Source organism: Caretta caretta, chromosome 1 (genome assembly GCF_965140235.1).
Source record: "Caretta caretta isolate rCarCar2 chromosome 1, rCarCar1.hap1, whole genome shotgun sequence".
Classification (NCBI taxonomy): Eukaryota; Metazoa; Chordata; order Testudines; family Cheloniidae; genus Caretta; species Caretta caretta.
The window spans coordinates 5,516,701-5,543,152 of record NC_134206.1 but is presented as its reverse complement, the minus strand read 5'-3'; the positions used below and the strand labels follow the sequence as shown (position 1 = coordinate 5,543,152).

At 45.2% G+C, this 26,452-nt stretch overlaps 2 protein-coding genes across 2 annotated transcripts; both read right to left on the bottom strand.

The window, feature by feature from the left end:
- Window positions 1-1,693: 1,693 nt before the first annotated feature.
- Window positions 1,694-3,059, bottom strand: LOC142073032 (olfactory receptor 52N4-like). The gene is made up of 2 exons (XM_075131836.1): window positions 2,992-3,059; window positions 1,694-2,582 (listed from the first exon to the last, which is right to left on the bottom strand). The coding sequence occupies exons 1-2, from the start codon at window positions 3,057-3,059 to the stop codon at window positions 1,694-1,696; spliced, it is 957 nt and encodes a 318-aa protein (XP_074987937.1).
- Window positions 3,060-22,798: 19,739 nt separating this feature from the next.
- On the bottom strand, window positions 22,799-23,737 carry LOC125625995 (olfactory receptor 52P1-like). The gene has a single exon (XM_048828698.2). The coding sequence runs from the start codon at window positions 23,735-23,737 to the stop codon at window positions 22,799-22,801; it is 939 nt and encodes a 312-aa protein (XP_048684655.2).
- Window positions 23,738-26,452: the final 2,715 nt, after the last annotated feature.

Genomic DNA, 26,452 nt, shown 5'->3' with positions numbered 1-26,452 from the left:
TGCATGTTACGATGTAGATATTCCGGCCTGTCTGTAAAGGCCAAACTCTAAGAATTTAGGTGTATTCTTATCACTTAGCTAGTTCTAGAGGTACAAAAGACAGAATCAAAATAACTGTCTGCTGGTGTAAGGGCCTTCTCCTACTGTGACAGTCTGAGGCCCTGTGCTTATGCTAAGGTCTTTGGCTAAGCAGCAGAGGCAGCCATAAGCTGGGAAGCGACCAGTCACCTCCTCACATTCCAAACTAGTAACATTGAAAGAAGGTGCTATTGGGCTGTTATAATACAATCCTGTCCTGATAATGGACACAGGGAATGGTTAGTTTGTATTTTAAAATTTTAAAATTTCCAGTTGAAAGCAACTCTAAAATTGACTGCGCAAAGCAGTAAGTTATTGGACTCCAAGGCGATGTTTCAGTTTAACACAGCACTCCATTTCCCAAGTTGTTCAGAACCCCCAGAACGGGCAACTTAACTATTTCACGCCAGGCAGTGTCAGAAATAAAGCAATGGGAACACAGAAGTTCTGTCTGATCAAGGATTAAATGCAAGCATGCACTTGTCTAAAACTAAGGTTTTTATTAGATTTAACCACACAGACACATAAGGAATAGGTTTAGAACATCCCACATATTTACCTAACATATAACATGGAACATGTTATGATAACATGGAATGATATTTAGTAAATGGGAAAAGGTTTGCAATGGCCAGTTGCTCACCAGACAGAGAGGAAGGGTGTCAGGAAAAATGTCTCTCAAGATGGCTTCAGAGGACTGCTCCAAAGTACACTGCATTGGCTAATTTTTTATAACTTCTACAAAACACATAGGTCATAGTGACCCCTACTCAATCATCACTTTACCTAACTTTCAGTAAACTTCATTTCTCACTTATTTACTTGTCTTATATGTCCAGTCCTCCCATTCTGATTAGCAGAAACTGACAGCTAGATTTTGACCTTGCATCTAAAACCCTGCTTTAAAATTAACTCAAAAGTATGTAATGTTCTATTTTATTAATTCATAGCGGCTGAGTGCACATCTTATGGTTGCAATTGGCTTGATCATATTCTGGGGTACACATCCCTGAAATCCAGGGTAACAGTGCAGTTCTCAAAAGCACAGATTCACAACTCTCACCAATAATCTCTAGTAGAATGTCCTTAATTCTTGCAGCACCTTTCCTGTATTAGAACTTTCCAATGGAAACATTTGGTTTATCCTCCAGGTTTCCTGAAGAATTGGACATAGGAAAATAAGGCAAATTTTGCTCACTGGATCATTGTACATATGATAAAGAAGTTCAGTATTGTAATTGCTTTCTTTGTCTATCAGAAAGTGTAGCTTGTCAAACTGATCAAGAAGTCTGTTCACACAGGGTCTAATGGAAAGCCACTTTGCATCAGAAAGATGCAGTATCCTCTAGTGGTCTGGATGTCACTGAAAGTCCGAGTGATAGGGTGTGCGGAGGTGGGGGAGGATAGGTGACGCTGAAAGAGATCGGGTGATGGTCAGAAAGAGGGAACTCAGAAACGGAGAGAGCAGTCCTTGGTGATGGAGTGATAAGATGTTAGGTATGAGGTGCTTCTCAGACTCTGAACTTCTACAATGATAAGCTCAGACAAACTGGGATAGAGTGCCCTTGATTGACGAGGAAGTATCCTTTCCCCCTCTCATCACACAGGTTTAAAGTCAGTGGCCTCCAAGCGAGCATATTCTAGAGGTGTATTTGCCCACTTTCTCGCGAAGCTCTTTGGTTTTGGCCCCATAAATGATGGTGTTGAGTGTGGTGGGGAGGAGGAAATAGAGGTTAGCCATGATGATGTGAATGTGGGGAACGATGCCCTGACCAAACCAGTGTGTCACAGAAGAGAAAAAGAAGGGAGTATAAGACATCATCATCACACAGATGTGTGCTGTACAGGTGTTGAGGGCTTTCTGGTGGGCTTTCTTGGAGAAGATTCTGAGGACAGCTCTGATGATCAGACCATAGGAGAGGGTAATGAGCATCAAATCTAACCCATTGACTACAAATGGTATCACCAAGCCGTACACCCTGTTCACTGTGATGTCCCCACATGACATCTTTGCCACAGCCATGTGCTCGCAGTACATGTGGGCGATAATGTGGTTGGCACAGAATGGGAGCCTGCTCAGGAGCAGGGGCAGAGGCAGAGCAAAGAGAACAGCTCTTATTAACCCCACTAGCCCGAGCTTAGCTATTCGTGCGTTGGTGAGGACGGTGGCGTATCTCAGAGGGTTACATATGGCAACATAGCGATCAAAGGCCATTGTCACAAGGATGGCTGAGTGCATCACAGTACCTGCATAAAAGAAGAACATCTGGGTGAGGCAGCCACCCACAGTAATAATTTCCAAATTGAACCAAAATATACACAGTGCCTTCGACACAATGGAGGTACACATGCTGATGTCTGTGAGTGCCAGCATGCAGAGCAGCAGGTACATCGGCTTGTGCAGGGTCTGCTCTTTGCCTACAACAAACAGAACCATGAAATTTCCCAACAGGCTGATAAAGTAGAACGTAGAGAAAGGGACTGAAATCCAGACATGGGCAGCTGTGGAGGTTCAATACAAGACAGGACACGGCTTTAGGCAAGCAAGCGGGCTGGTCTGCTGATGGGATCACCCCTGTCAGCTTTTCCACCTCTTTTATTTCTCTTCCCCCTGCGCATCACATACCCCAACCGACCGCAAAAGGCATCAACAAAGGAAATAATATGACTTTGATTAATATTCCTATTTACTAGCCTCTATCTACTACAATCTTTATTTTCAGGCCTTGAGCTTCGGCCAAGGAAGCTTCCCATGGCTGATGTCCTTATTTTGACTTCCCAGATGGTCCATGTTTTCATGGTCCATGTCCTTGGACAGAACAGAGCAATGTGTGCATTGCTCCTACACAACAGTCAGGGTGTGCCCTGACCGTTTCCAGGTGCATGAACGCTACATGAACCCTTCAGGCAGCTTCCAGGCCAGGGATGCCCGTTAGGATAAATGATGAAGGGTCAGAGGGGGTCAAGTTGAAATCTGCCATGAGGTGATCAATGCGTCCATCAGGCTCAGAAATTCTCAAGGTGCTTGTGAAGGGAGAAAAGCACAGCAAGGGGGGTTACACACTTTATAACAAATAGTACAGTAAATATTTTATAGTTATTAACAATCTAGAAAGGGGGTGAGAAGTGAAGTGGCAACATTTACAGATTGCACCACCTTATTTAGGTCATAGTCAAGTCCAGAGAAGACCTCAAAGGGAGCTAACCAAGCCAGGTGAATGGGTGGCATCATAGCAGCTGAACTTGGATTTCAATAACTGCAACATATATGCCCATTGAAGGGAAAAACTTCAACTCCTCAAACACTTAACAAGATTCCTATTTAACTGTGTGAAGTCAGGACAGGGACCTGGATGTCATGGTACACAGCTGTGTGAAACCCTGCTCAAAGTGCAAGCTTTGAGGGAAAATAAGCAAAATTGTTTGGATCCAGGATGACTGGGATGGGAAATCATACAGAAAATACAATTCCATGAGATCAGTCAGTAAATGTATCACCCCCCTGTGGACTCCTCTCTGTAGTATTGGGTACCCTTCTCACACAGGATATTGCAGAATGAGAGGAGCTCAGGCAAGGGCAATGGGAATGATCAAGGGTCCAGGGAAACTGTCATACAGAGAGAGGTTGAAAAGATTGGGATTATTTCCTTACAAAGGAGATGAATAAGAGGGGATATGAGAAATGTCTATAAAATAGTGACTTGTAGAAAGTAGATTCAGAATGTGTTCTCCCTGTCTCATAAAACTAGATCAAGAGGACATTCAATTAAACTGAAATGTGGCAATTCAAAACTGATAAAAAAGAAAGCTTTCTTCACTCATTACCTAATTAGACTGAGGAACTTTTTGCCACAAGAGGTAGTTGAGGCCATGAGTTAAGTAAGAATCAGGAAATGTTTGGACATTTATATGAATAGTGAAACCATCCAGTTACAACGTGTCATAAATATAAAGTGAAGGGTAACCACCCTTTTGTATACAGTGCTATAAAATCCCTCCTGGCCAGAGGCAAAATCCTTTCACCTGTAAAGGGTTAAGAAGCTAAGGTAACCTCACTGGCACCTGTCCCAAAATGACCAACGAGGGGACAAGATATTTTCAAATCTGGAGGGCAGGGACAAAGAGTTTTGTCTGTCTGTGTGATACCTTTGCCGGGAACAGATCAAGGATGCAAGCCTTCCAACTGCTGTAAAGTTAGTAAGTAATCTAGCTAGAAAATGCATTCTATTTCCTTTTGGTTTTTTTGGCTTGTGAAATTTGCTGTGCTGGAGGGAATGGGTATTCCTGTTTTTGTGTCTTTTTGTAACTTAAGATTTAGCCTAGAGGGATTCTCTATGTTTTGAATCTGATTACCCTGTAAGGTATTTACCATCCTGATTTTACAGAGGTGATTCTTTTACCTTTCCTTTAAATAAAATTCTGCTTTTACGAACCTAATTGATTTTTCATTGTTCTTAAGATCCAAGGGTTTGGGTCTGTGTTCACCTCTACCAATTGGTGAGGATATTATCATCAAGCCTTCCCCAGGAAAGGGGGTGTAGGGCTTGGCGGGATATTGTGGGAGAAGACATCTCCAGGTGGTCCTTTCCCTGTTCTGTGTCTAAATCACTTGGTGGTGGCAGAGTATCAGGTTTTTAACCTAAGCTGGTTCCCAAGGCAAGAAAGAAATCTGTGCCTTGGGGAAGTTTTAACCTAAGCTGGTAAGAATAAGCTTAGGGGGTCTTTCATGCAGGTCCCCACATCTGTACCCTAGAGTTCAGAGTGGGGAAGGAACCTTGACACAACAGTTACAGCTAAATAAATATTTTAGAAAACCTATACACCAGGGGTGGCCAACCTGTGGCTTCAAAGCCACATGAGGTTTTTCAGAAGTTAAGATGCGGCTCCTTGTTTAGGCACCAACTCCGGGCTGGAGCTACAGGCACCAACTTTCCAATGTGCCAGGGGGTGCTCACTGCTCACCCCCTGGCTCTGCCACAGGCTCTGCCCCCACTCCACCCCTTCCTGCCCCCTCCCCTGAGCCTGCCGTGCCCACGCTCCTCCTCCCCCCCCCCCAGAGCCTCCTGCACACCACAAAACAGCTGATCAGAAGGGAGAGGGAGGCACTCATTGGCAGGGCTGCCAGTGTCCAGAAGGCACTGGGAGCAGGATGGGGGAGCTGTTGGGGGAGCTGCTGACATATTATTGTGGCTCTTTGGCAATGTACATTGGTAAATTTGGGCTCCTTCTCAGGCTCATGTTGGCCACCCCTGCTATATACCCACGGATTTCAAGGCACAAGAAAATCTCTAGCTGTTAAGCATTAGGGTGACACCCTCATGATCGTCAGGTCATCCCCTGCATCCACCCACTGCTGGGTTTCTTACACCTTCTTCTGCAGCACCTGAGAGAGAGGACACTGGACTAGATGGACCATAGATCTGATCCATGATGCAATTCCTATGTTCAAAAGGAGCCAGGTTTCCCCCATGGAAACACAAATTATCATGCTAGGCTATGACTTTGTGCTCAACAGAATGGGCATGAAGGTCACAGGGTCTTGTATTTAGGGCTACAGGCCTGCACCGCTGTTACTTCGCTTGTTTCGTTTGGTGAGACACTTTCTTGCAAGCACCCAGACTTCTCGGAGACATAAGTTATAGGTGTTAACTAACAAGTGTAAGCAGAAACAAGTGTCAGCAACTCAGCCCTGTTGCTGACAAGTGTCAGCAACCAGCTAGTCCTGCTCATACCTGAATATCGATGAAGTTTGCAGATGACAAAAATTGGGGGATCATAAATAATGAAGAGGACAGGTCACTGGTTCAGATCAATCTGGATTGGTTGGTAAAGTGGGTGGAAGCAAACAATATGTGTTCTAACATAGCTATGTAGAGATCTACATCTAGGAACAAAGAATGTAGGTGATGCTTATGCAACGGGAGAATATTGTGGAAAGCACAATAACTGAACAAATTAGAGGGTGTGAAGGCATAATTAGTTAAACATGAGCTCCCAGTGTAACCAGGTGTCTGAAAGAGGCAATGTGATCCTGGGATGATAACCAGGGGAATCTCAAGGAGAGATAGAGAAGTTATTTTACCTCTGTATTTGGCAGTGGTGCGACTGCTGCAGAAATCCTCTGTCCAGTTCTGGTCTCCATGATTAAAGGTGAATGTTGATACACTGAAGAGGGGTCAGAGAAGAGTCACAAGAATTAGTAAAAGATTAGAAAACCTGCCTTATAGTGATCATAGAATCATAAAACTGGAAGGGACCTCAAGAGATCATCTACTCCTGTCCCCTGCGCTAAAGGCAGGACTAAATATTATCTAGACCATCCCTGACAGGTGTCCAACATGCTCTTAAAAATCCCCAGTGATGGAGATTCCACCACCTCCCTAGGCAATTTATCCAGTGCTTAACCACTCTGATAGTTTGGAATTTTTTCCTCATTTCCAACCTAAACCGCCCCTGCTGCAATTTAAGCCCATTTCTTCTTGTCCTATCCTCAAAGGTTAAGAAGAAATTTTTTTCTCCCTCCTCCTTGTAACAACCTTTTATGTCCCCTCTCAGTCTTCTCTTCTCCAGACTAAACAAACCCAATTTTTTCAATCTTCCCTCATAGGTCATGTTTTCTAGACCTTTAACCATTTTTGTTGCTCTTCTGTGGACTTTCTCCATTTTGTCCACATCTTTCCTGAAATGTGGCACCCAGAACTGAACACAATACTCCAGTTGAGAACTAATAAGTGCAGAGTAGAGCGGAAGAATTACTTCTTGTGGCTTGCTTACAATACTCCTGCTAATACATCCCAGAAAGTTGTTTGCTTCTTTTGCAACAGTGTTACACTGTTCACTCATATTTAGCTTGTGAATGCATCTGATGAAGTGATCGGTAGCTCACAAAAGCTTATGGTCAAATAAATTTGTTAGTCTCCAAGGTGCCACAAGTACTCCTTTTCTTTTTATTATGACCCCCAGATCCTTTTCCACAGTATTCCTTCCTAGGCAGTCATTTCCCATTTTGTACGTGTACAACAGATTGTTCTTTCCTAAGTGGGTACTTTGCATTTGTCCTTATTGAATTTCATTGTATTGACTTCAGACCATTTCTCCAGTTGGTCCAGATCATTTTGAATTTTAATCCTATCTTCCAATGCACTTGCAACCCTTCCCAACTTGGTATCATCTGCAAACTTTATAAGTGTACTCTCTATGCCATTATCTAAATCATTGATGAAGATATTGAGCAGAACCAGACCACAAACTGATCCCTGTGGGACCCCACTCCTTATTCCCTTCCAGCATGACTGTGAACCACTGAAACTACTCTCTGGGAATGATTTTCCAAACAGTTATTGTCAAGGTTCCTCCCCCACTCTGAACTCTAGGGTACAGATGTGGGGACCTGCAGGAAAAACCTCCTAAGCTTATCTTTACCAGCTTAGGTCAAAACTTCCCCAAGGTACAAAATATTACACCCGTTATCCTTGGAATGGCCGCTACCACCACCAAACTAATACTGGTTACTGGGGAAGAGCTGTTTGGACGCGTCTTTCCCCCCAAAATACTTCCCAAAACCTTGCACCCCACTTCCTGGACAAGGTTTGGTAAAAAGCCTCACCAATTTGCCTAGGTGACTACAGACCCAGACCCTTGGATCTTAAGAACAATGAACAATCCTCCCAACACTTGCACCCCCCCTTTCCTGGGAAATGTTGGATAAAAAGCCTCACCAATTTGCATAGGTGACCACAGACCCAAACCCTTGGATCTGAGAACAATGAAAAAGCATTCAGTTTTCTTACAAGAAGACTTTTAATAGAGATAGAAGTAAATAGAAGTAAATAAATCCCCCCTGTAACATCAGGATGGTAGATACCTTAGAGGGTAATTAGATTCAAAAACATAGAGAACCCCTCTAGGCAAAACCTTAAGTTACAAAAAAGATACACAGACAGAAATAGTTATTCTATTCAGCACAATGCTTTTCTCAGCCATTTAAAGAAACCATAATCTAACACATACCTAGCTAGATTACTTACTAAAAGTTCTAAGACTCCATTCCTGTTCTGTCCCTGGCAAGAGCAGCATACAGAGAGACACAGACCCTTTGTTTGTCTCCCTCCTCCCAGCTTTTGAAAGTATCTTGTCTCCTCATTGGTCATTTTGGTCAGGTGCCAGCGAGGTTACCTTTAGCTTCTTAACCCTTTACAGGTGAGAGGAGCTTTCCCCTGGCCAGGAGGGATTTCAAAGGGGTTTACCCTTCCCTTTATATTTATGACACGCCCCCCAAATCTCAGCTAGGGTGAAACACTGGCTGGGATTTCTTCCTGGAGCTCTAGGAAAAACAGAGTTAATAAGACACATGCATCTCTAAATATACTACCAAGTACATAAAGACTAACAATATTTTCCACATCTCAAGGACGATTTTAACCAGTTGGCTCTGGGAAACTTTCACGGGAGAGTGCATCAGCCACTTTGTTAGAAGCTCCTGAGATGTGTTGGATGTCGAAATCAAAATCTTGGAGAGCTAAACTCCACCGAAGAAGTTTTTTGTTAGTTTCTTTGACGGTGTGAAGCCACTTCAGTGCAGCATGGTCGGTTTGCAGGTGGAAACGCCGTCCCCAAACATATGGGCGTAGCTTTTCCAGAGCGTAGACAATGGCGTAACATTCTTTTTCAGTGACTGACCAGTTGCTTTCCCTCTCAGACAGTTTTTTGCTGAGAAACACTACAGGGTGGAATTCTTGATCAGGTCCTTTCTGCATTAAAACTGCTCCCACACCATGCTCGGACGCATCTGTGGTTACTAGGAACGGTTTGTCAAAGTCTGGGGCCCTTAGTACAGGGTCAGACATGAGTGTCGCTTTAAGCTTGTTAAAGGCCTTCTGACACTTTCCGGTCCACTGAACAGCATTTGGCTGTTTCTTTTTGGTTAGGTCTGTCAGTGGGGCAGCGATTTGGCTGTAGTGCGGTACAAAGCGTCTGTAATAACCGGCCAAGCCTAAGAAGGATTGAACCTGTTTCTTTGACTTTGGGACAGGCCACTTTTGGATAGCATCCACTTTGGCCTGTAGGGGGCTGATAGTTCCTTGACCCACCTGGTGTCCAAGGTAAGTCACTCTGTTTAGGCCTATTTGACACTTCTTAGCCTTAACAGTTAGTCCTGCCTCCCTTATGCGCTCAAGGACTTTTTGTAGATGTTCCAGGTGGTCTGCCCAGGAATCCGAAAATATGGCCACGTCGTCAAGGTAGGCGACTGCATATTCTCCTAATCCCGCTAGGAGACCATCTACAAGTCTTTGGAAAGTGGCGGGTGCATTTCGCAGCCCGAAAGGGAGTACATTAAATTCATACAGCCCGAGATGTGTGATGAAGGCTGACCTTTCCTTGGCAGATTCATCTAGCGGTACCTGCCAGTACCCCTTGGTTAAGTCCAAGGTAGAGATGAACTGGGCCCGTCCCAGTTTCTCTAATAGTTCATCTGTGCGTGGCATTGGATAGTTGTCTGGGCGAGTTACAGCATTTAGCTTACGGTAGTCCACACAAAAACGTATTTCCCCATCTGGTTTGGGAACTAGAACCACTGGAGATGCCCATGCACTTTCAGAGGGGCGGATTACCCCCATCTGTAACATATCCTGGATCTCCCGTTCTATAGCAGTTTTAGCTTGAGGAGACACCCGGTAAGGTTCGACCCTAATTGGGTGAGCATTACCTGTGTCAATGGAGTGGTATGCCCGTTCAGTCAGTCCTGGGGTGGCTGAGAATGTTGGCGCGTAGCTAGTGCACAGCTCCTGGATCTGCTGTCGCTGCATACGCCCAAGGGTCATGGAGAGGTTCACCTCTTCCACACCACCAGCACATTTCCCTTCATAGTAAACACCTTCAGGCCACTCAGCGTCGTCTCCTCCCTGGGCTGTAAACTGACAAACCTTTAATTCTCTGGAATAAAAGGGCTTTAGAGAATTAATATGGTACACCTTAGGCTTTCGGTTGGAGGTGGGGAATGCTATGAGATAATTAACAGCTCCCAGGCGCTCCTGGACCATGAATGGCCCTTCCCACGATGCTTCCATTTTATGGGCCTGGAGCGCCTTTAAGACCATGACCTGGTCTCCTACTTTGAAGGAACGCTCTCTGGCATGCTTATCATACCAGGCTTTTTGCTCTTTTTGAGCATCCTGTAAGTTTTCTCTAGCAAGGGCTAAAGAGGTTCGGAGGGTGTTTTGTAGGTTGGTTACGAAGTCCAGAATGTTAGTTCCTGGAGAAGGTGTAAATCCCTCCCATTGCTGCTTCACCAACTGCAATGGCCCCTTAACCTCACAGCCATATACAAGTTCAAATGGGGAAAACCCTAAACTGGGATGTGGTACAGCTCTGTAGGCAAAGAGCAACTGCTGCAACACTAGGCCCCAATCATTGGAGTGCTCATTTACAAATTTACGTATCATGGCCCCCAAAGTTCCATTAAACTTCTCCACCATGCCATTTGTTTGATGGTGGTAAGGAGTGGCAACCAAGTGATTTACCCCATGAGCTTCCCAAAGGTTTTTCATAGTTCCTGCCAGGAAATTAGTCCCTGCATCGGTGAGGATGTCGGAGGGCCAACCTACCCTGGCAAAAATGTCTGCTAGTGCCTGGCACACACTTATAGCCCTGGTGTTGCTCAGAGCTACTGCTTCCGGCCATCGGGTGGCAAAATCCATGAAAGTCAGTATGTACTGCTTTCCTCTGGGTGTCTTTTTCGGAAAAGGGCCCAGAATATCCACAGCTACTCGCTGAAATGGAACTTCAATGATGGGGAGTGGCTGTAGAGGGGCTTTGACCTGGTCTTGGGGTTTTCCCACTCTTTGGCACACCTCACAAGACTGGACATAGGTAGAAACATCCTTGCCCATTCCCTCCCAGTGGAATGACCCCCCCAAACGGTCTTTGGTCCTGTTCACCCCAGCATGGCCACTAGGGTGATCATGGGCTAAGCTCAAGAGCTTGGCCCAGTATTTAGTTGGAACTACCAACTGTCTCTGAGGATGCCAGTCTTCCTGGTGTCCACCAGAAAGAGTTTCCTTGTATAAAAGTCCTCTTTCTACAACAAACCTGGATCGATTAGAAGAGCTGAGAGGCGGTGGGTTGCTCCGTGCCGCCGTCCAAGCTCTCTGGAGGCTTTCATCTGCTTCCTGTTCGGTCTGGAACTGTTCCCTTGATGCTGGAGACATCAGTTCCTCATGGGATTGTGGACCTAGGCTTGGTCCCTCTGGAAGCGATATAGGGGTTGGAGCTGTTTCTGTTGACTGTGAACCGCTCTCCGCTGGTGCACTATGTTGGGATTCAGGCTCCGGCTGAGCCTCTTGGGTCGGGTTATCGGCTGCTGCCAGTTCAGGTTCGGTGGGGCCCTCTGTTGTTGAGGTTGCAAGTACTGGATTCAGTGCTGACACGGGGTCTGGTGTTGGTTGTTCGGCTGGTTCCGGTTCTGGGACTGGTTCCGTCTGGGTCTCTGGGACTGGATCCACTACTGCTGTTGCAGACATTGGCCTGGGGTCCAGGTCCATCACCTCTGACTGGGTCCTGATAGAAGTTTCTGGAACAGAGCTAGGCCTCACGGCTTGTTTAGCCTGGCTGCGGGTGACCATTCCCACCCTCTTGGCCTGCTTCACATGATTGGCCAAGTCTTCCCCCAACAGCATGGGGATGGGATAATCATCATAGACTGCAAAAGTCCACATTCCTGACCAGCCCTTGTACTGGACAGGCAACTTGGCTGTAGGCAAATTGAAAGAGTTGGACTTGAAGGGTTGAATCGTCACTTGGATCTCTGGGTTGATTAAATTGGGGTCCACTAAGGAAGCATGGATAGCTGACACTTGTGCTCCGGTGTCCCTCCACGCGGTGACCTTCTTCCCGCCCACACTCACAGTTTCCCTCCGCTCCAAGGGTATCTGGGAGGTATCTGGGCCTGTGGACCTCTGGTGTGATTCCGGTGCAATGAACTGTAATCTGTTGGGGTTCTTGGGGCAGTTGGCCTTTACATGCCCCAGCTCGTTACACTTAAAACATCGTCCAGCTGACGGGTCACTGGGGCGAGGAGGGTTGCTGGAGAACGGGGTGGTGGGACGATAAGGGGTCTGGAGGGTTCTTTGGGAGGTAGGTGGGGCTTTGGGCGGCCCCCGGTAATAGGGTGTGGTCTGGGGTGGTCCCTTCTGGTCTCCACTCCAACTGCGACCAGTTTTCTTCTTCTCTGCCACCTCCACCCATCTGGCTCCAATCTCTCCTGCCTCGATTACAGTTTTGGGCTTCCCGTCTAGGATGTATCTTTCTATTTCCTCTGGAACACCCTCTAAGAATTGTTCCATTTGCATTAGGAAGGGCAAATTTACTGGAGATTCAACACTTGCTCCTGATATCCAGGCATCCCAATGTTTCACAATGTGGTAGGCATGTCGGGTAAATGACATGTCTGGTTTCCACCTTAGGGCTCTGAACCTCCGACGAGACTGCTCGGGTGTTATCCCCATTCTGACTCTCGCCTTGGATTTAAACAGTTCATACTTGTTCATGTGTTCTTTAGGCATTTCAGCTGCCACCTCAGCTAAGGGTCCACTGAGCTGCGGCCTCAGCTCTACCATGTATTGGTCAGTAGAGATGTTGTACCCAAGGCAGGCCCTTTCAAAGTTTTCTAAGAAGGCCTCAGTATCATCACCTGCCTTGTAGGTGGGGAACTTTCTGGGATGGGAAGTGGTACCTGGAGAAGGATTGCTAGGGTTTGTTGGTATATTCTGCTGGGCCTTTATCCTCTCCACCTCCTCCACATGCTTCCTCTCTTTTTCCTTCTCCTCCTCCACATGCTTCCTCTCTTTTTCCTTCTCCTCCTCCACATGCTTCCTTGCCTCCATTTCCCTCTTGTGGGCAGCCTCCTGTACCTCCTTCTCCAGCCGCATGAGTTCTATCTGTCTTTCATGTTCCCTTTGTCTTTCCTCAGCCTGAAATTTGGCTAATTCCAGCTGTAGTTGAGCTGAGGATTTGGTCATTCTAACCTCTCTGTTTTTAACTAACTTTACACCTGAGGTTTAGAAATAAACAAACAAAACTTGGCTGTAAAATTTTGCTGTGCTGCAATAGAATACCTATTCTCTGATAGTGATTGTCAGCCTACAGAAAAAGACAATTCCCTTGTCTCTGCTCTGGGCCCAAATTAAAGCAAAAAACCTCCAACTACTTGGAAACCTGCTTACCCAGCCCAAAGAAAAAGCAAATGGGTAGAACACACACCCCCTATTTACTTTTAGGAAGAAAAGAAAAAAAAACCTCTGGATTGGAAGATTTCCCTGCAGGAGTTAAGTACCCTGCCTCCAGGCAAAAAAAAACCTGCAATTCACAAGATAATCCCCTTTTGTCTCTGCTTGGCCACAAAGCAGAGAGAAACCAAGCTGCTTTCAGTTTCAAAGCTGCTTTCTGGACTTTCTTTCCAAAGAAAAAAAAATTTTCCTTTTTAAAATCTGTATTTCTAGTTCAAAAAATCTCAACTGGATCTCAAATGATTTCAGGTTAATCCCACCACTGTGCCACCATGTCAAGGTTCCTCCCCCACTCTGAACTCTAGGGTACAGATGTGGGGACCTGCATGAAAAACCTCCTAAGCTTATCTTTACCAGCTTAGGTCAAAACTTCCCCAAGGTACAAAATATTACACCCGTTATCCTTGGAATGGCCGCTACCACCACCAAACTAATACTGGTTACTGGGGAAGAGCTGTTTGGACGCGTCTTTCCCCCCAAAATACTTCCCAAAACCTTGCACCCCACTTCCTGGACAAGGTTTGGTAAAAAGCCTCACCAATTTGCCTAGGTGACTACAGACCCAGACCCTTGGATCTTAAGAACAATGAACAATCCTCCCAACACTTGCACCCCCCCTTTCCTGGGAAATGTTGGATAAAAAGCCTCACCAATTTGCATAGGTGACCACAGACCCAAACCCTTGGATCTGAGAACAATGAAAAAGCATTCAGTTTTTTACAAGAAGACTTTTAATAAAAAATAGAAGTAAATAGAAATAAAGAAATCCCCCCTGTAAAATCAGGATGGTAGATATCTTACAGGGTAATTAGATTCAAAAACATAGAGAACCCCTCTAGGCAAAACCTTAAGTTACAAAAAAGATACACAGACAGAAATAGTTATTCTATTCAGCACAATGCTTTTCTCAGCCATTTAAAGAAACCATAATCTAACACATACCTAGCTAGATTACTTACTAAAAGTTCTAAGACTCCATTCCTGTTCTGTCCCTGGCAAGAGCAGCATACAGAGAGACACAGACCCTTTGTTTGTCTCCCTCCTCCCAGCTTTTGAAAGTATCTTGTCTCCTCATTGGTCATTTTGGTCAGGTGCCAGCGAGGTTACCTTTAGCTTCTTAACCCTTTACAGGTGAGAGGAGCTTTCCCCTGGCCAGGAGGGATTTCAAAGGGGTTTACCCTTCCCTTTATATTTATGACAGTTATGCACCCACCTTATAGTAGCTCCATTTAGGCGACAGACTCAAAGACTTTAATCTGCTAAATTTAATAATGATGGTTAAGGTGTGATTTGATAACAGCCTGTAAGTACCTGCACAGGGAACTAGTATAAATTAATAGGCTTTTCAGCAGAGCATACAGAGGTGTAACAGGATCCAATGGCTGAAAGTTGAACTTCAAGAAATTCTGACTGGAAATAAAGTGTACATTTTTTAAATGGTGATAGTAATTCACCATTGGAACAATTTTCCAAGGGTCTTGGTGGATTCTTCATTGCTGAGAATTTTTAACTATTTCCAATATATTGGTAGTTCCAATTTTACCAGGTAAGTCCCTTGATGTTTCTGACATTTCAAGTCACTTTGCTGATGAATTCCTGTGCAGATAGTTCTTCACATGAACCCTGGAAACTTTTCTGAACCGTCAGCACTAACTTTAATCCCAGAAAGAGGCAACTCACTGAAATCCCGCGCATCAGTGAGGAAATCTCCTTACAGCGACAGGAAACCATGACCCTGAGAATCAGTGTATGCGTTTCACATGTCTGACACTCGCCGTGCTGGACAGCAACCTTTATGATTCCCCAAAACAGTCCCTGAGGACTCTCAGGTTGGCCAGGACTCCCAGACAATTCCCTTGGCTCCATGAACAGCAAACAGGAAAAGCAGAAAACAGACCATAGAGAACTTCAGCTTGAGAGTCTCCCGCGGGAGTGAAGAAATGATTCTCTGATCCCAGGGGCTCAGATTATCAGGACAAACTGAGTCTTCCAAACTGTTCAGCCTGTTGACAGATGTTTGTTTGTGTGTGTTTGTTCTTTCTTTGTGCTGTACTGACTCTGGCCAGATAGCCCATACAGCAGGCTCCAATTGAACTGCCCAATAAATCCACAGACTCGGTTTTCAGTGAAGAAACTTGATCAGTTTTATGGCCAATGAGGCACTGTGCTAATGCCCCACATCAGTGGTTACAGGTACACTACACATGTATGCCAAAACAATGGACCGGCTCAGGGAAAGGTAGAACCTTCTATTCTCCCCACATTCAGAGAAAGACATTACCTCTGAGATACATCTTTATACACAGATGCAAACAAGTTAAGTATTACTCCTGATGTATCAGGGTGCCACCCTCTGATGTATTGAGGTGCCACCCATTGACGTGTCCAGGTGCTATCCATTATCTTGTACATGTTAGTTTCATCAAATATCTCCATCCATTATGCCGTTATCCTGACCTTATCCTTAAGATGGGTCAGCGCCTTCCTGTTATCTTTGGGGAATGGGTTTGGCATCCAGGTGTTCTGGTATCAGCTTTCTGGAAACTGTTTGCATCTTTATTCTTGTGCCGAGCACTGCTTAGGAACGTGTGTTTCTGCAATATCAGCCCTGTTCCTGCCACATGCTGTAAGCCGGGCCTGTCCCTTGCTCACAACTTAACTTTGCTTGAAAGCTGCAAAGTTTTGACTTCGTTAGCGCAGGTCTCAGGCCCCACACCAGGCCTCGATTACAAGGGATTATGTTTCAGGGCCTCTTCCTACTACACAGCCTAGCTATTGATGATGGCCTACTTTTCTGTGTGTAATATACTGCCATCTGCACTATGTGTGGGAAATGATTCCATAAGCTATGGGACCAAGAGGGTATGGGACCAAAAACCATTTTTGATTGATCGTTGAAGCATAGTGCTAGTTGATTAGCCTCTGAGAAGTAACTGCCACCCTGTGGAGGCCAAATGATGTGACCCAAAATTAATACAGGCCAGAGGGCATGGAAAAGGATTTCTTTTCCCAGGATACTGCCATCAACAGTATTTGCCAGTATCTCTTTGTGAGGTCTAAAGTGGATATATGTCTGGCAACTCCCAATTGTTCTAGTAATTCATCTACTCTCTGCATCGGGTAAGCATCAAAGTTCAATACTGTTTTGGTATCTCAGAAATCTGTGCAGAAACCAATTGTGCTCTCCTTCGTCAGAACTAGTACTATGGGACTTCTCTACTCATTGTGTGATTCCTTCACCACTCCCAGGGCCAAAATCACCTGGAGTTCATCTCACAAGGTATCTCACATTTTACAAGGCAACGGCCATGGAATTTCCCTAATCTGTTGTCCTGCGGCCATTTCAGTATGGTGGTATTTTATGTAGGTGTGCCCTGCCAGGGTGAGAACACAGCTGTAAAGGAATCAAAACACTTCTACGTCTGGATCTTTTGTTCAGGCTACCATCCCTCCCCCATACTTTCAGATGTTTCCAGGAGTTCTCTTGTGTGGGGAGGGAGGCCACTAGATGATGTCTCACCCCACCTTATATAGAATTAACATACAGTGGGAATATTTTGTCCCAAAACCAGTTCCCAGTCCACTACAGGTACCCAAAATGGAGTTCAGTGTCATGTGGTCTGTTCACATTCCTTTGCATGCCCTGCTGAGTCATAGCAGTGATTATCCATAGGCTGTCGGGAGCGATCTCAGGAAGGCTCACCAGGTGGGGGATAAGCTTCTCCAAACGCTTTTTGTTTCCCCTAATGGCCCATTACCCTGAATAGGCCCTTCACAAACCATTGTCTAGACTGGAAGCATTTTGCCTAGTGGGTGTCATTTAGGTGTAACTACATTTGAAATACAGATACATAGTCAATATTAATAACTTCACATACATAAATGGTACATGCACATCAATAGGATAATCCTTTTCAGCAAATCATAACTTTTCCAATGACACCTGACAAAACATATCTTGCACAAAATGTATCATAATTATTTCATAATAATACAACTATGAAGTATGTGGGGCACAGTGTCCCAATGAGGTCATGAGGAGGATCCCCTCCTAGGCTTTTAAAATATTCAACTGATAGCAGTAAAGCACATTAGAAAACAGAATATCAACTATACATAAAAAATGATGGGGTCTTGTCAAGGTTTCTCCCCCACTCTGAACTCTAGGGTACAGATGTGGGGACCTGCATGAAAACCTACTAAGCTTACTTTTACTAGCTTAGGTTAAAACTTCCCCAGGGTACAAATTAATTTTACCCTTTGCCCTTGGAATTTCCACTGCCACAACCAAACTTTAACTGGGTTTACTGGGAAACGTAGTTTGGACATGTCTTTCCCCCCAAAATCCTCCCAAACCTTGCACCCCACTTCCTGGGGAAGGTTTGGTAAAAATCCTAACCAATTTGCATAGGTGACCATAGACCCAAACCCTTGGATCTTAGAACAATGAAAAAGCATTCAGTTTTCTTACAAGAAGACTTTTAATAGAAGTAAAGGAATCACCTCTGTAAAATCAGGATGGTAGATACCTTACAGGGTATTTAGATTCAAAACATAGAGAATCCCTCTAGGCAAAACCTTAAGTTACAAAAAAGACACACAGACAGGGATAGTCATTCTATTCAGCATAGTTCTTTTCTCAGCCATTTAAAGAAATCGTAATCTAACACATTCCTAGCTAGATTACTTACTAAAAGTTCTAAGACTCCATTCCTGTTCTGTCCCCGGCAAAAGCAGCATACAGACAGACACAGACCCTTTGTTTCTCTCCCTCCTCCCAGCTTTTGAAAGTATCTTGTCTCCTCACTGGTCTTTTTGGTCAGGTGCCAGCGAGGTTACCTTTAGCTCCTTAACCCTTTACAGGTGAGAGGATTTTTTCCTCTGGCCAGGAGGGATTTTAAAGGGGTTTACACTTCCCTTTATATTTATGACAGGTCTAAATTAGCTGTTACCACTCAGGAAAGAGATCTTGCAGCCATCGTAGAGAGTTCTCTGAAAACATCTACTCAATGTGCCACAGCAGTCAAAAAAGTAAACAGAATGTTCAGAACCATTCGGAAAGGGACTGATAAGAACACAGAAAATATAATAATGCCTGTATATAAATACCACACCATGAATACTGTGTGCAGTTCTGTGAAAAAAAGATCTATTTGAAATGGAAAGTGTGCAGAGAAGGGCAACCAAAATAATTATGGGTATGGAACAGCTTCCATGTGAGGAGACATTTTCAGCTTGGAAAAGAGACAACTAAGAGGGGATATTATAGAGATCTATAAAATTGTGACTGGTGTGGAGAAAGTGAATACGGAAGCTTTGTTTACTCCTTCACATAACAAGAGAACCAGCGGTCACCCAAGGAAATTAATAGGCAGCAGGTTAAAAACAAAGAAAAGGAAATACTACACACAACACACAGTGAACCTGTGGAACTCATTGCCAGGGCATGTTGCACTGGTGAGCCCACGTACAGAGTATCACATCCAGTTTAGGGTCCCCCACTTCATAAAGGATGTGGACAAACTGGAGAGAGTCCAGTGGCAAGAAAAATGATTAGGGGGCTGGGTCACATGACTTATGAAGAGTGGCTGAGGGAACTGGGCTTATTTGGTCTGAAGAAGAGAAGAGTGAGAGGAGATTTGATAGCAGCCTTCAACTACCTAAATTGGGGTTCCAAAGAGGATGGAGCTAAACTGTCCTCAGTGATGGAAAATGACAGAACAAGAAGCAATGGTCTCAAGTTGCAGTGGGGGAGGTCTAGGTTGGATATTAGAAAAAAACTATTTCACTAGGAGGGTGATGAAGCACTGGACTGGGTTACCTAGGGAGATGGTGGAATCTCCATCCTTAGAGGTTTTTAAGGCCTGGCTTCGGAAAGCCCTGGCTGGCATGATTTAGTTGGGGTTGGTCCTGCTTTGATCAGGGGGTTGGACTAGATGAGCTCCTGAGGTCTCTTCCAACCCTAATCTTCTATGATTCTAAGGCCAAAAATATAACTGGTCCAAAAAAGAACTAGGTAAGTTCATGGAGGATAGGTTAATCAATGGCTGTTAGCTAAGATGTTCAGAGATGCAAGCCCATGTTCTGGGTGTCCCTGGACTCTGACTGCAAGATGATGCGACTGAATGACAGGAGTTAGATCCCTCAATAATAGCCCTGTTTAGTTATTTCCCTCTGAAGCACTTGGCATTGGCCCCTGTCAGAAGACTGGATACTGGAGTAAATGAACAATTGATCTCACCCAGTGTTTCCATTCTTATGTTCTTATGAGAGTCTCCTTTTTATTATCTGCTTACCGGACCTCATAGCCGATGGGGCCTACATGCCCCACTATCTCAAATGGTCCCTGCCATTGAACCAGTAATTTTAACAGTAAACTTGGTGTTAGGGGCTTATTCCTTCACCCGCTCACTTCCCTGGTCCTTCTCGCATGAACAGAGAGCAACAATACCCAAAGTCCAAAGGTGCAAACAATTTGATGTTTATTGGGGTGAACTTCCAGCAAGCATGATTCCAGTTTCCTTCCTGAGTGTCCCCCTTCCCAGCTCTGACACCACAGAGCCTTACACCTGTGTCCCTGTTCCCATTCCCCCCCTTACTTCCTGATTGACTGCAGACTATATAGTAAAACTTGTGTTATATCCCACCACCTTAATTAGTTTACACCAAGCAAAATTAATTATACAGCAGACAGGAACAATCACAGAACCAGACAGAGATTATACAGACAAACAATAGGGAAATGGGGACTACAGTGATACAACAACACAGAAATGAGGATTTCACATCCCAGCTATTGATAAGGGAGTTCTTGCCAGACAGGATGCTATCAAACTAAGTTTCCTTTTACATCTTCTAGGCACTTCCCTTTCTCTGTTGGCGATAGGCATTATCAGGACAGGATTGTATCCTAACAGCCCAATAGCACCTTCTTTCAGTGTGACTAGTTTGGAATGTGAGGATGTGACTGGTCGCTTCCCAGCTTATGGCTGCCTCTGCTGCTTAGCCAAAGGCCTTAGCCTAAGAACAGGGCCTCAGACTGTCACAGTAAGAGAAGGCCCTTACACCGGCAGACAGTGATTTTGATTCTTTCTTTCTTTTATACCTCTATAACTAGCTAAATGATAAATATATAGCTAAATTCTTAAAGTCTAGGCCTTTGCAGACAGGCCTGAATATCTATATCCTAACACTTGGTAATAACAATAACACCCAATCACCCAGTCTGAACACTTGTAGCTGGACCCCTTGATTATAGACCTTCTCTGTACCCATTGTGCATTTAGCAAAATTCTTCTAGAAAATGCCCACAGAGGCTTGAAGAGATTTCTTATTTGAAGAATGTATTGTACTATGTTCATTGCCTGGAGTCTTTGCTCTTTCATATTTCTCCAAGCAGGTCTGAAAAGCCTCAAGACTGCTTCCCAGACAGCAGTTCAAAGGGAGAAAACTTGGAGCCTTGACGCACGTTCCTGATAGCAAAATGGAGTTCGACCTTCACGGCCCTCCATGACGTCTTCATCCACTGGGCCTTCTTCCCATGGCCCCACCTTGCTCTCCCCAGCTGCTCATCACGCTCGGCTGCCATGTTACTAGTAGCATGGCCGGTGTCCACTACAATGGCTGTTGCCCAACAGGTCCCTGCTGTAGCTCATCCCTGGCTCCCTGCTGGTTTGTGCTGTGCCAGATCCCGGCTCTGGTCTGCTCCAGTTCCACCTCCCCAGCTATGCCTCAGTGCTGCTGCTCTGCCTCCATCCCAGCTCTGGCTCTTCTGGGTCACGGCTGCCATTCTGCCTCTGGCCCAGCTCTGCCTTCTGGGCTGCTTCTCTGGCCCCTCTGGTTCTGGCTGGGGTAGCCAGATTCCTACTGCATTAATAGCCCAAAGTCACTAAAAAAATCACCTAAAAGTCTATACATCAAATAACAAATGAAAGCTTTCTTTAGATACCTAGTACAGGTTTGATTTTTTTTAAAAGCTAGAAGCCCCAGTAGGAGTTCGTCCACATTATCAACAAACCTTCGAGATGATAACCAAATTCAAAATCAAAACCCCAGTACTGATACTCGTATCCCAGTTGAGGGTTGGCAGGTGTTTCAAACAATAAATGGTAAAGGACGGCATCAAAAATAGCCCCAAAGTAGCCCAAAACGTATGTAATGAAAAAACCCAATAACAATATAATATTATTTATTTCTAAATGCATTCAATGATGGTAGTCAATGTCCACATTTTGTGTTGAATTATTTTGTTACTGTTAGTTTTTATATGGTTTATCTTCCAGGTTTCCTGAAGGATTGGATGTAAAATAATCAGATAAATTTTGCTCACTGGATCACCGCACATGTGATAAAGAAGTTCATCATTGTAGAGTTTCTTTCTTTTCTCTTTGGCTATCTGAAAGTATGGCTTCTGTTCATCAAACTGATCAAGAACCCTGTTCTCACAGGGACTAATGGAAAGCCACTTTGCATCAGAAAGCTGCAGTATCTTCTGGTAGTCTATGAGTTAGGGAAAGGCCGAGTGACAGGATGTGTGGAGCTGGGGGCTGAAGGGTGACAATGAAAGAGGTCAGGGGATGGTCAGAGAGAGGGAACTCAGCAACGGAGATATTGCTATATAGTCTTGCTTGTCAGCCAGAGATAGAATTTTGGGTTTGACTTTTTGATACTCTTATACCTTATACTAATTTGTGTGAACAAAGCAAAAAGACCCTGTGTGTGTTGCTTCTGCCTGGCCAGATGGGTTTGTTAGTAAAATGGCAAGAGATAAGGGATAGAACTAAAAATGTTACAGGGTGTAATGGGAGTGTAATATCTGAGCATACGCTGAAAGGCTGCCTGGCTCCTTTCTCAAGCCAAGGTCGAACAACTCGTTAGGAGGGGCAAGGGAGATTGAGGGGGGAGGCATAAAAAACACTAAAGCCAAAGGAAAGACTAGCCTTGGTCAGAACTCAACCTCTCTCCTTACCTCTCTGATGGGGTATAAAAGGGGTTGGATGAAGACCCCAAATTCACGACTTTCCAAAACAGAACATGACCATAAGTTGTAAGGGGTGGGATTGGGGTGTGCACTGCAGGTATATTTGGGCCTGCGAAGGAGGAGGAGGTGGAAAAATGGGAATGGGGAACACTGGGTAAAATGGGGGACACGGGGTAAAGGCTCTGCGGAGTCAGAGCTGGGAAGGGGGACATGGGATAAAAGCTTCTGCTTTCTGTCTGCATGACAAAAACCAGGGGACGGGTGAAGGGAAAGCCCTCTACAGGAGGGAGCAGTGTTTGGTGATGAAGTGATAAGCCATTAGGTGAAAGGAACTTCTCAGACTGTGAACTTCCACAATGCTCAGCTCAGACAAACTGGGACAGAGCACACTTGATCAATGAGGAGGCATCCTTTCCCCCTTTTGTCACATAGGTTTAAAGTCAGTGGCCCCCGGTGATCACCTTTTGCAAGTGTATTTGCCCACTTTCTCACGAAGCTCTTTGGTTTTGACCCCGTAAATGATAGGATTGAGCATGGGGGGAATGAGGAAGAAGAGGTCGGCAAAGATAATGTGAATGTGGGGAGCGATGCCCTGACCAAACCTCTGTGTCAGAGTGGAGAAGAGGAAAAGAATACAAGACGTCAGCATCACACATATGTGTGTTGTGCAGGTGTTGAGGGCTTTCGGGTGGGCCTTCTTGGAGGAGATTCTGAGGATGGCCCTGATGATCAGACCATAGGACAGGGCAACAAGCATCAGATCTAACCCAATGACAACAAAAGCCATCACCAAGCCATACGTCCTGTTGACTGTGATGTCCCCACACAACATCTTCACCACAGCCATGTGCTCACAGTAGTTGTGGGGGATAATGCGGTTGGCACAGAATGGCTGCCTGCTCAGGAGCAGGGGCAGGGGCAGAGCAAAGAGAATAGCTCTTACCAAAGCCACTAGCCCTAGCTTAGCTATTCTTTCGTTGGTGAGGATGGTGGCATATCTCAGAGGGCTACATATGGCAACGTAGCGATCGAAGGCTATTGTCACAAGGACGGCTGAGTGCATAACAGAAACTGCATGAAGGAAGAACGTCTGGGTGAGGCAGCCACTCACAGTAATTCCTTTCAAATTGAACCAAAATATACACAGTGCCTTTGGCACGACAGAGGTAGATATGCCTATGTCTGTGAGTGCCAGCATGCAAAGCAGCAGGTACATCGGCTTGTGCAGGGTCTGCTCTTTGCCTACAACAAACAGAACCATGAAATTTCCCAAAAGACCGATGATGTATAATGTAGAGAAAGGGATGGAAATCCACATATAGGCATCTTCCAGGCCAGGGATGCCCATTAGGATAAATGCTGAAGGGTCAGAGTGGGTGAAGTTGAAAGATGCCATGAGGTGGTCGATGCGTCCATCAGGCTCAGAAATTCTCAAGGTGCCTGTGAAGGGAGAAAAGCACAGCAGGGGGGGGGGGTTTACACACTTTATAACAAATAGCACAGAAAATATTTTATAGTTATTAACAATCTAGAAAGGGGTTGAGCAGCGAATGGAAACATTTGCAGATGTCTCCAGATTATTTAGGTGATAGTCAAGTCCAGAGAAGTCCTCAGAGGGAGCTAACCAAGCCTGGTGAATGGACAGCATGATGGCAGTTGAACTTCACTGTCAATAACTGCAACGTGAATGCCCATTGGAGGGAAAAGCTTTAACTCCTCAAGCATGTTACAAGGTTCTAATTTAACTGTATGAACTCCGGACATGGACCTGGGTGTCATGGTACACAGCTCTGTGAAACCCTACTCACAGTGCAAGCAGAAACTAAGCAAAACATTGGGATCCTTGAGGAGTTGAATGGGGAATCATACGGAAAATGCAATGCCATGAGATCTGTCAGTCAATTCTTTACCCTTCTCTGGACTCCTCTGTGTAGTACTGGACACTCTTCTCACACAGGACATTGCAGAACTAGAGGGGTCCAGGGAATGGTCAAGGGCCCGCGGAAATTCTCATATGGAGACTGGGATTGTTACCTTACAAAAGAGAGAAATAATAGCCGGTATGAGAACAGTCTATAAATTACTCTTAGAGAGTAGATCAGAAATGTGTTCTCCCTGTCTCATAACACAAGATCAAGAGGACATTCAATTAAACTGAAATGTCGTAAATTCAAAACAGATAAAAAGAAGAATGCTTTCTTCACTCAATGCCTAATTAGACTGAGGAACTCATTACTACAAGAGATAATTGAGGCCATGAGCTAAGCAAGAATCAGTAAGGTTTGGACATTTACATGGATAGTGAGATTATCCAGTTATAATAGTTACAGCTAAATAAATATTTTTGAAAGCCTATACACCCATGTTTTTCAGGGTACAAAACAATCTCTAGCTGTTAGGCATTAGGGTGACACACTCATGACCTTATACACTCCATCCACCCACCCGCCGGGTTTCTTACACCTTCTACTGCAGCACCTGGGACTGTCACTGTCAGAGAGAGGAAACTGGACTAGGTGGACCATAGGTCAGATCCATGATGCAATTCCTATATTGGAAAAGAGCCAATCCCTCGTGGAAACAGACATTATCCTGGTTGGCTATGACTTTGTGCTCAACAGAATGAGCACTAGGGGCACAAGGGTTTCGGTATTTAGGGATAGAGGTTCCTCCCCCTCCGGGTCCATATATTATTTAAATGGTGAGAGTAATTAAACATCAGGACAATTTACCGAGGGTCTTGGCAGATTCTTCATCAGTGAGAATTTTTATATCAAGGTTGGTTGTTTCTCTAAAAGATCTGCTCTATAAATAATTTTGGAGAAATTCTTAGGCCTGTGTTATACAGACTAGATGATCACAGTGGTCCCTTCTGGCCTTGGAATCTATGAACATGTCCCTAGGAGTCAGCTGGAGGCATTTTCCTTGCAAGCTCCTGCCTGAGCTTACGGAAGGCAATTTTTTCTATTCATGACCATGTTGAATTTAGCCCTATGGGGAGAAATTCTTATTTGACTGTGGAGCCTTGGACATGTTACATGAGGTGTGTATTTCACGAGGCTGAGAGATCCCATGAGGCGGAATGTTTTAGGTGAGAAAAATAATGACTTGACCCCATAAAATCTCTGCACTGAGGAACGAATGTACAAGTGTCACCATGAATGGCTAACAGAGCTGGCTAACTAATGGTCCCAGAGCATCCTGGGTTTAACATCTGTGTTCCAGTGGCCCACTCTTTCAGACAGTTGCCAGTGGCTACTGCACATGGCAGCTGTATTTACCTTGGCCCTCACATGTCCCAGAGTTGCCTGCTCTCATTATACAATGTGCATGCTTCTCAGCTTGCTAGTTATTCCTGTGTAGCAGTCCCTGAAGCTGCACACAGTGTGTATGGGTATACCCAGAGCAACAGCACAGCTTCCCTGTCATTTGCCACTCCCTGTGTGAGATTTCTCACAGGTGAGACACAGTCACTGGTCTCCCCCCAGCCAAGGGAGCAGGCATGACGGGAGACACCTCAACCCCTGCAGAGGAAGACGTGTGGGGAGCGTGGAGCGCCTCGACAGTTGTGGGAGCCAGGGGTGACTGGGGAACATGGAGAAGACTCTGGCGACCAGCGTGTTGTTGGAATCGGGGCAGCCTGGGATGGGGAAGAAGAGTATGGACAGGGGGTCAGAATATGATGGGAGATAGGACCACCTGAGGAGCAAAGATCAACGGTTCTTTCCACCGGTGAAATGCCTGAAGTTATGTAATTAGCATTCAACAACAACAATTGGAAACACCCAGGCTGCCATTCTGTGGCTTGCCAAGGCAAAGAGACCCTGAGACCCCCCCAAATGCACTCGGGGCCAGGAAAGGTCCCAGCACTGGCCTTGGACCAACAATCACACAGAAAAATTCCATTTCACCAGCGCTGCCTGCCTGTCCGTGTACATGCCGCTCTGTGCAGCTACAACCACCAGCGCTGCCCGGCTGTCTGTATACGCCCCCTGTCTTTCCCCACAACCCCAAGCGCTGCCCGCCTGTCCGTCTATGTCCCCCACCCTCACAACTTTCAGCCCTGCCACACAGTGATACCCCTCACTGAGGACCAAATCCAGGTGCCAGA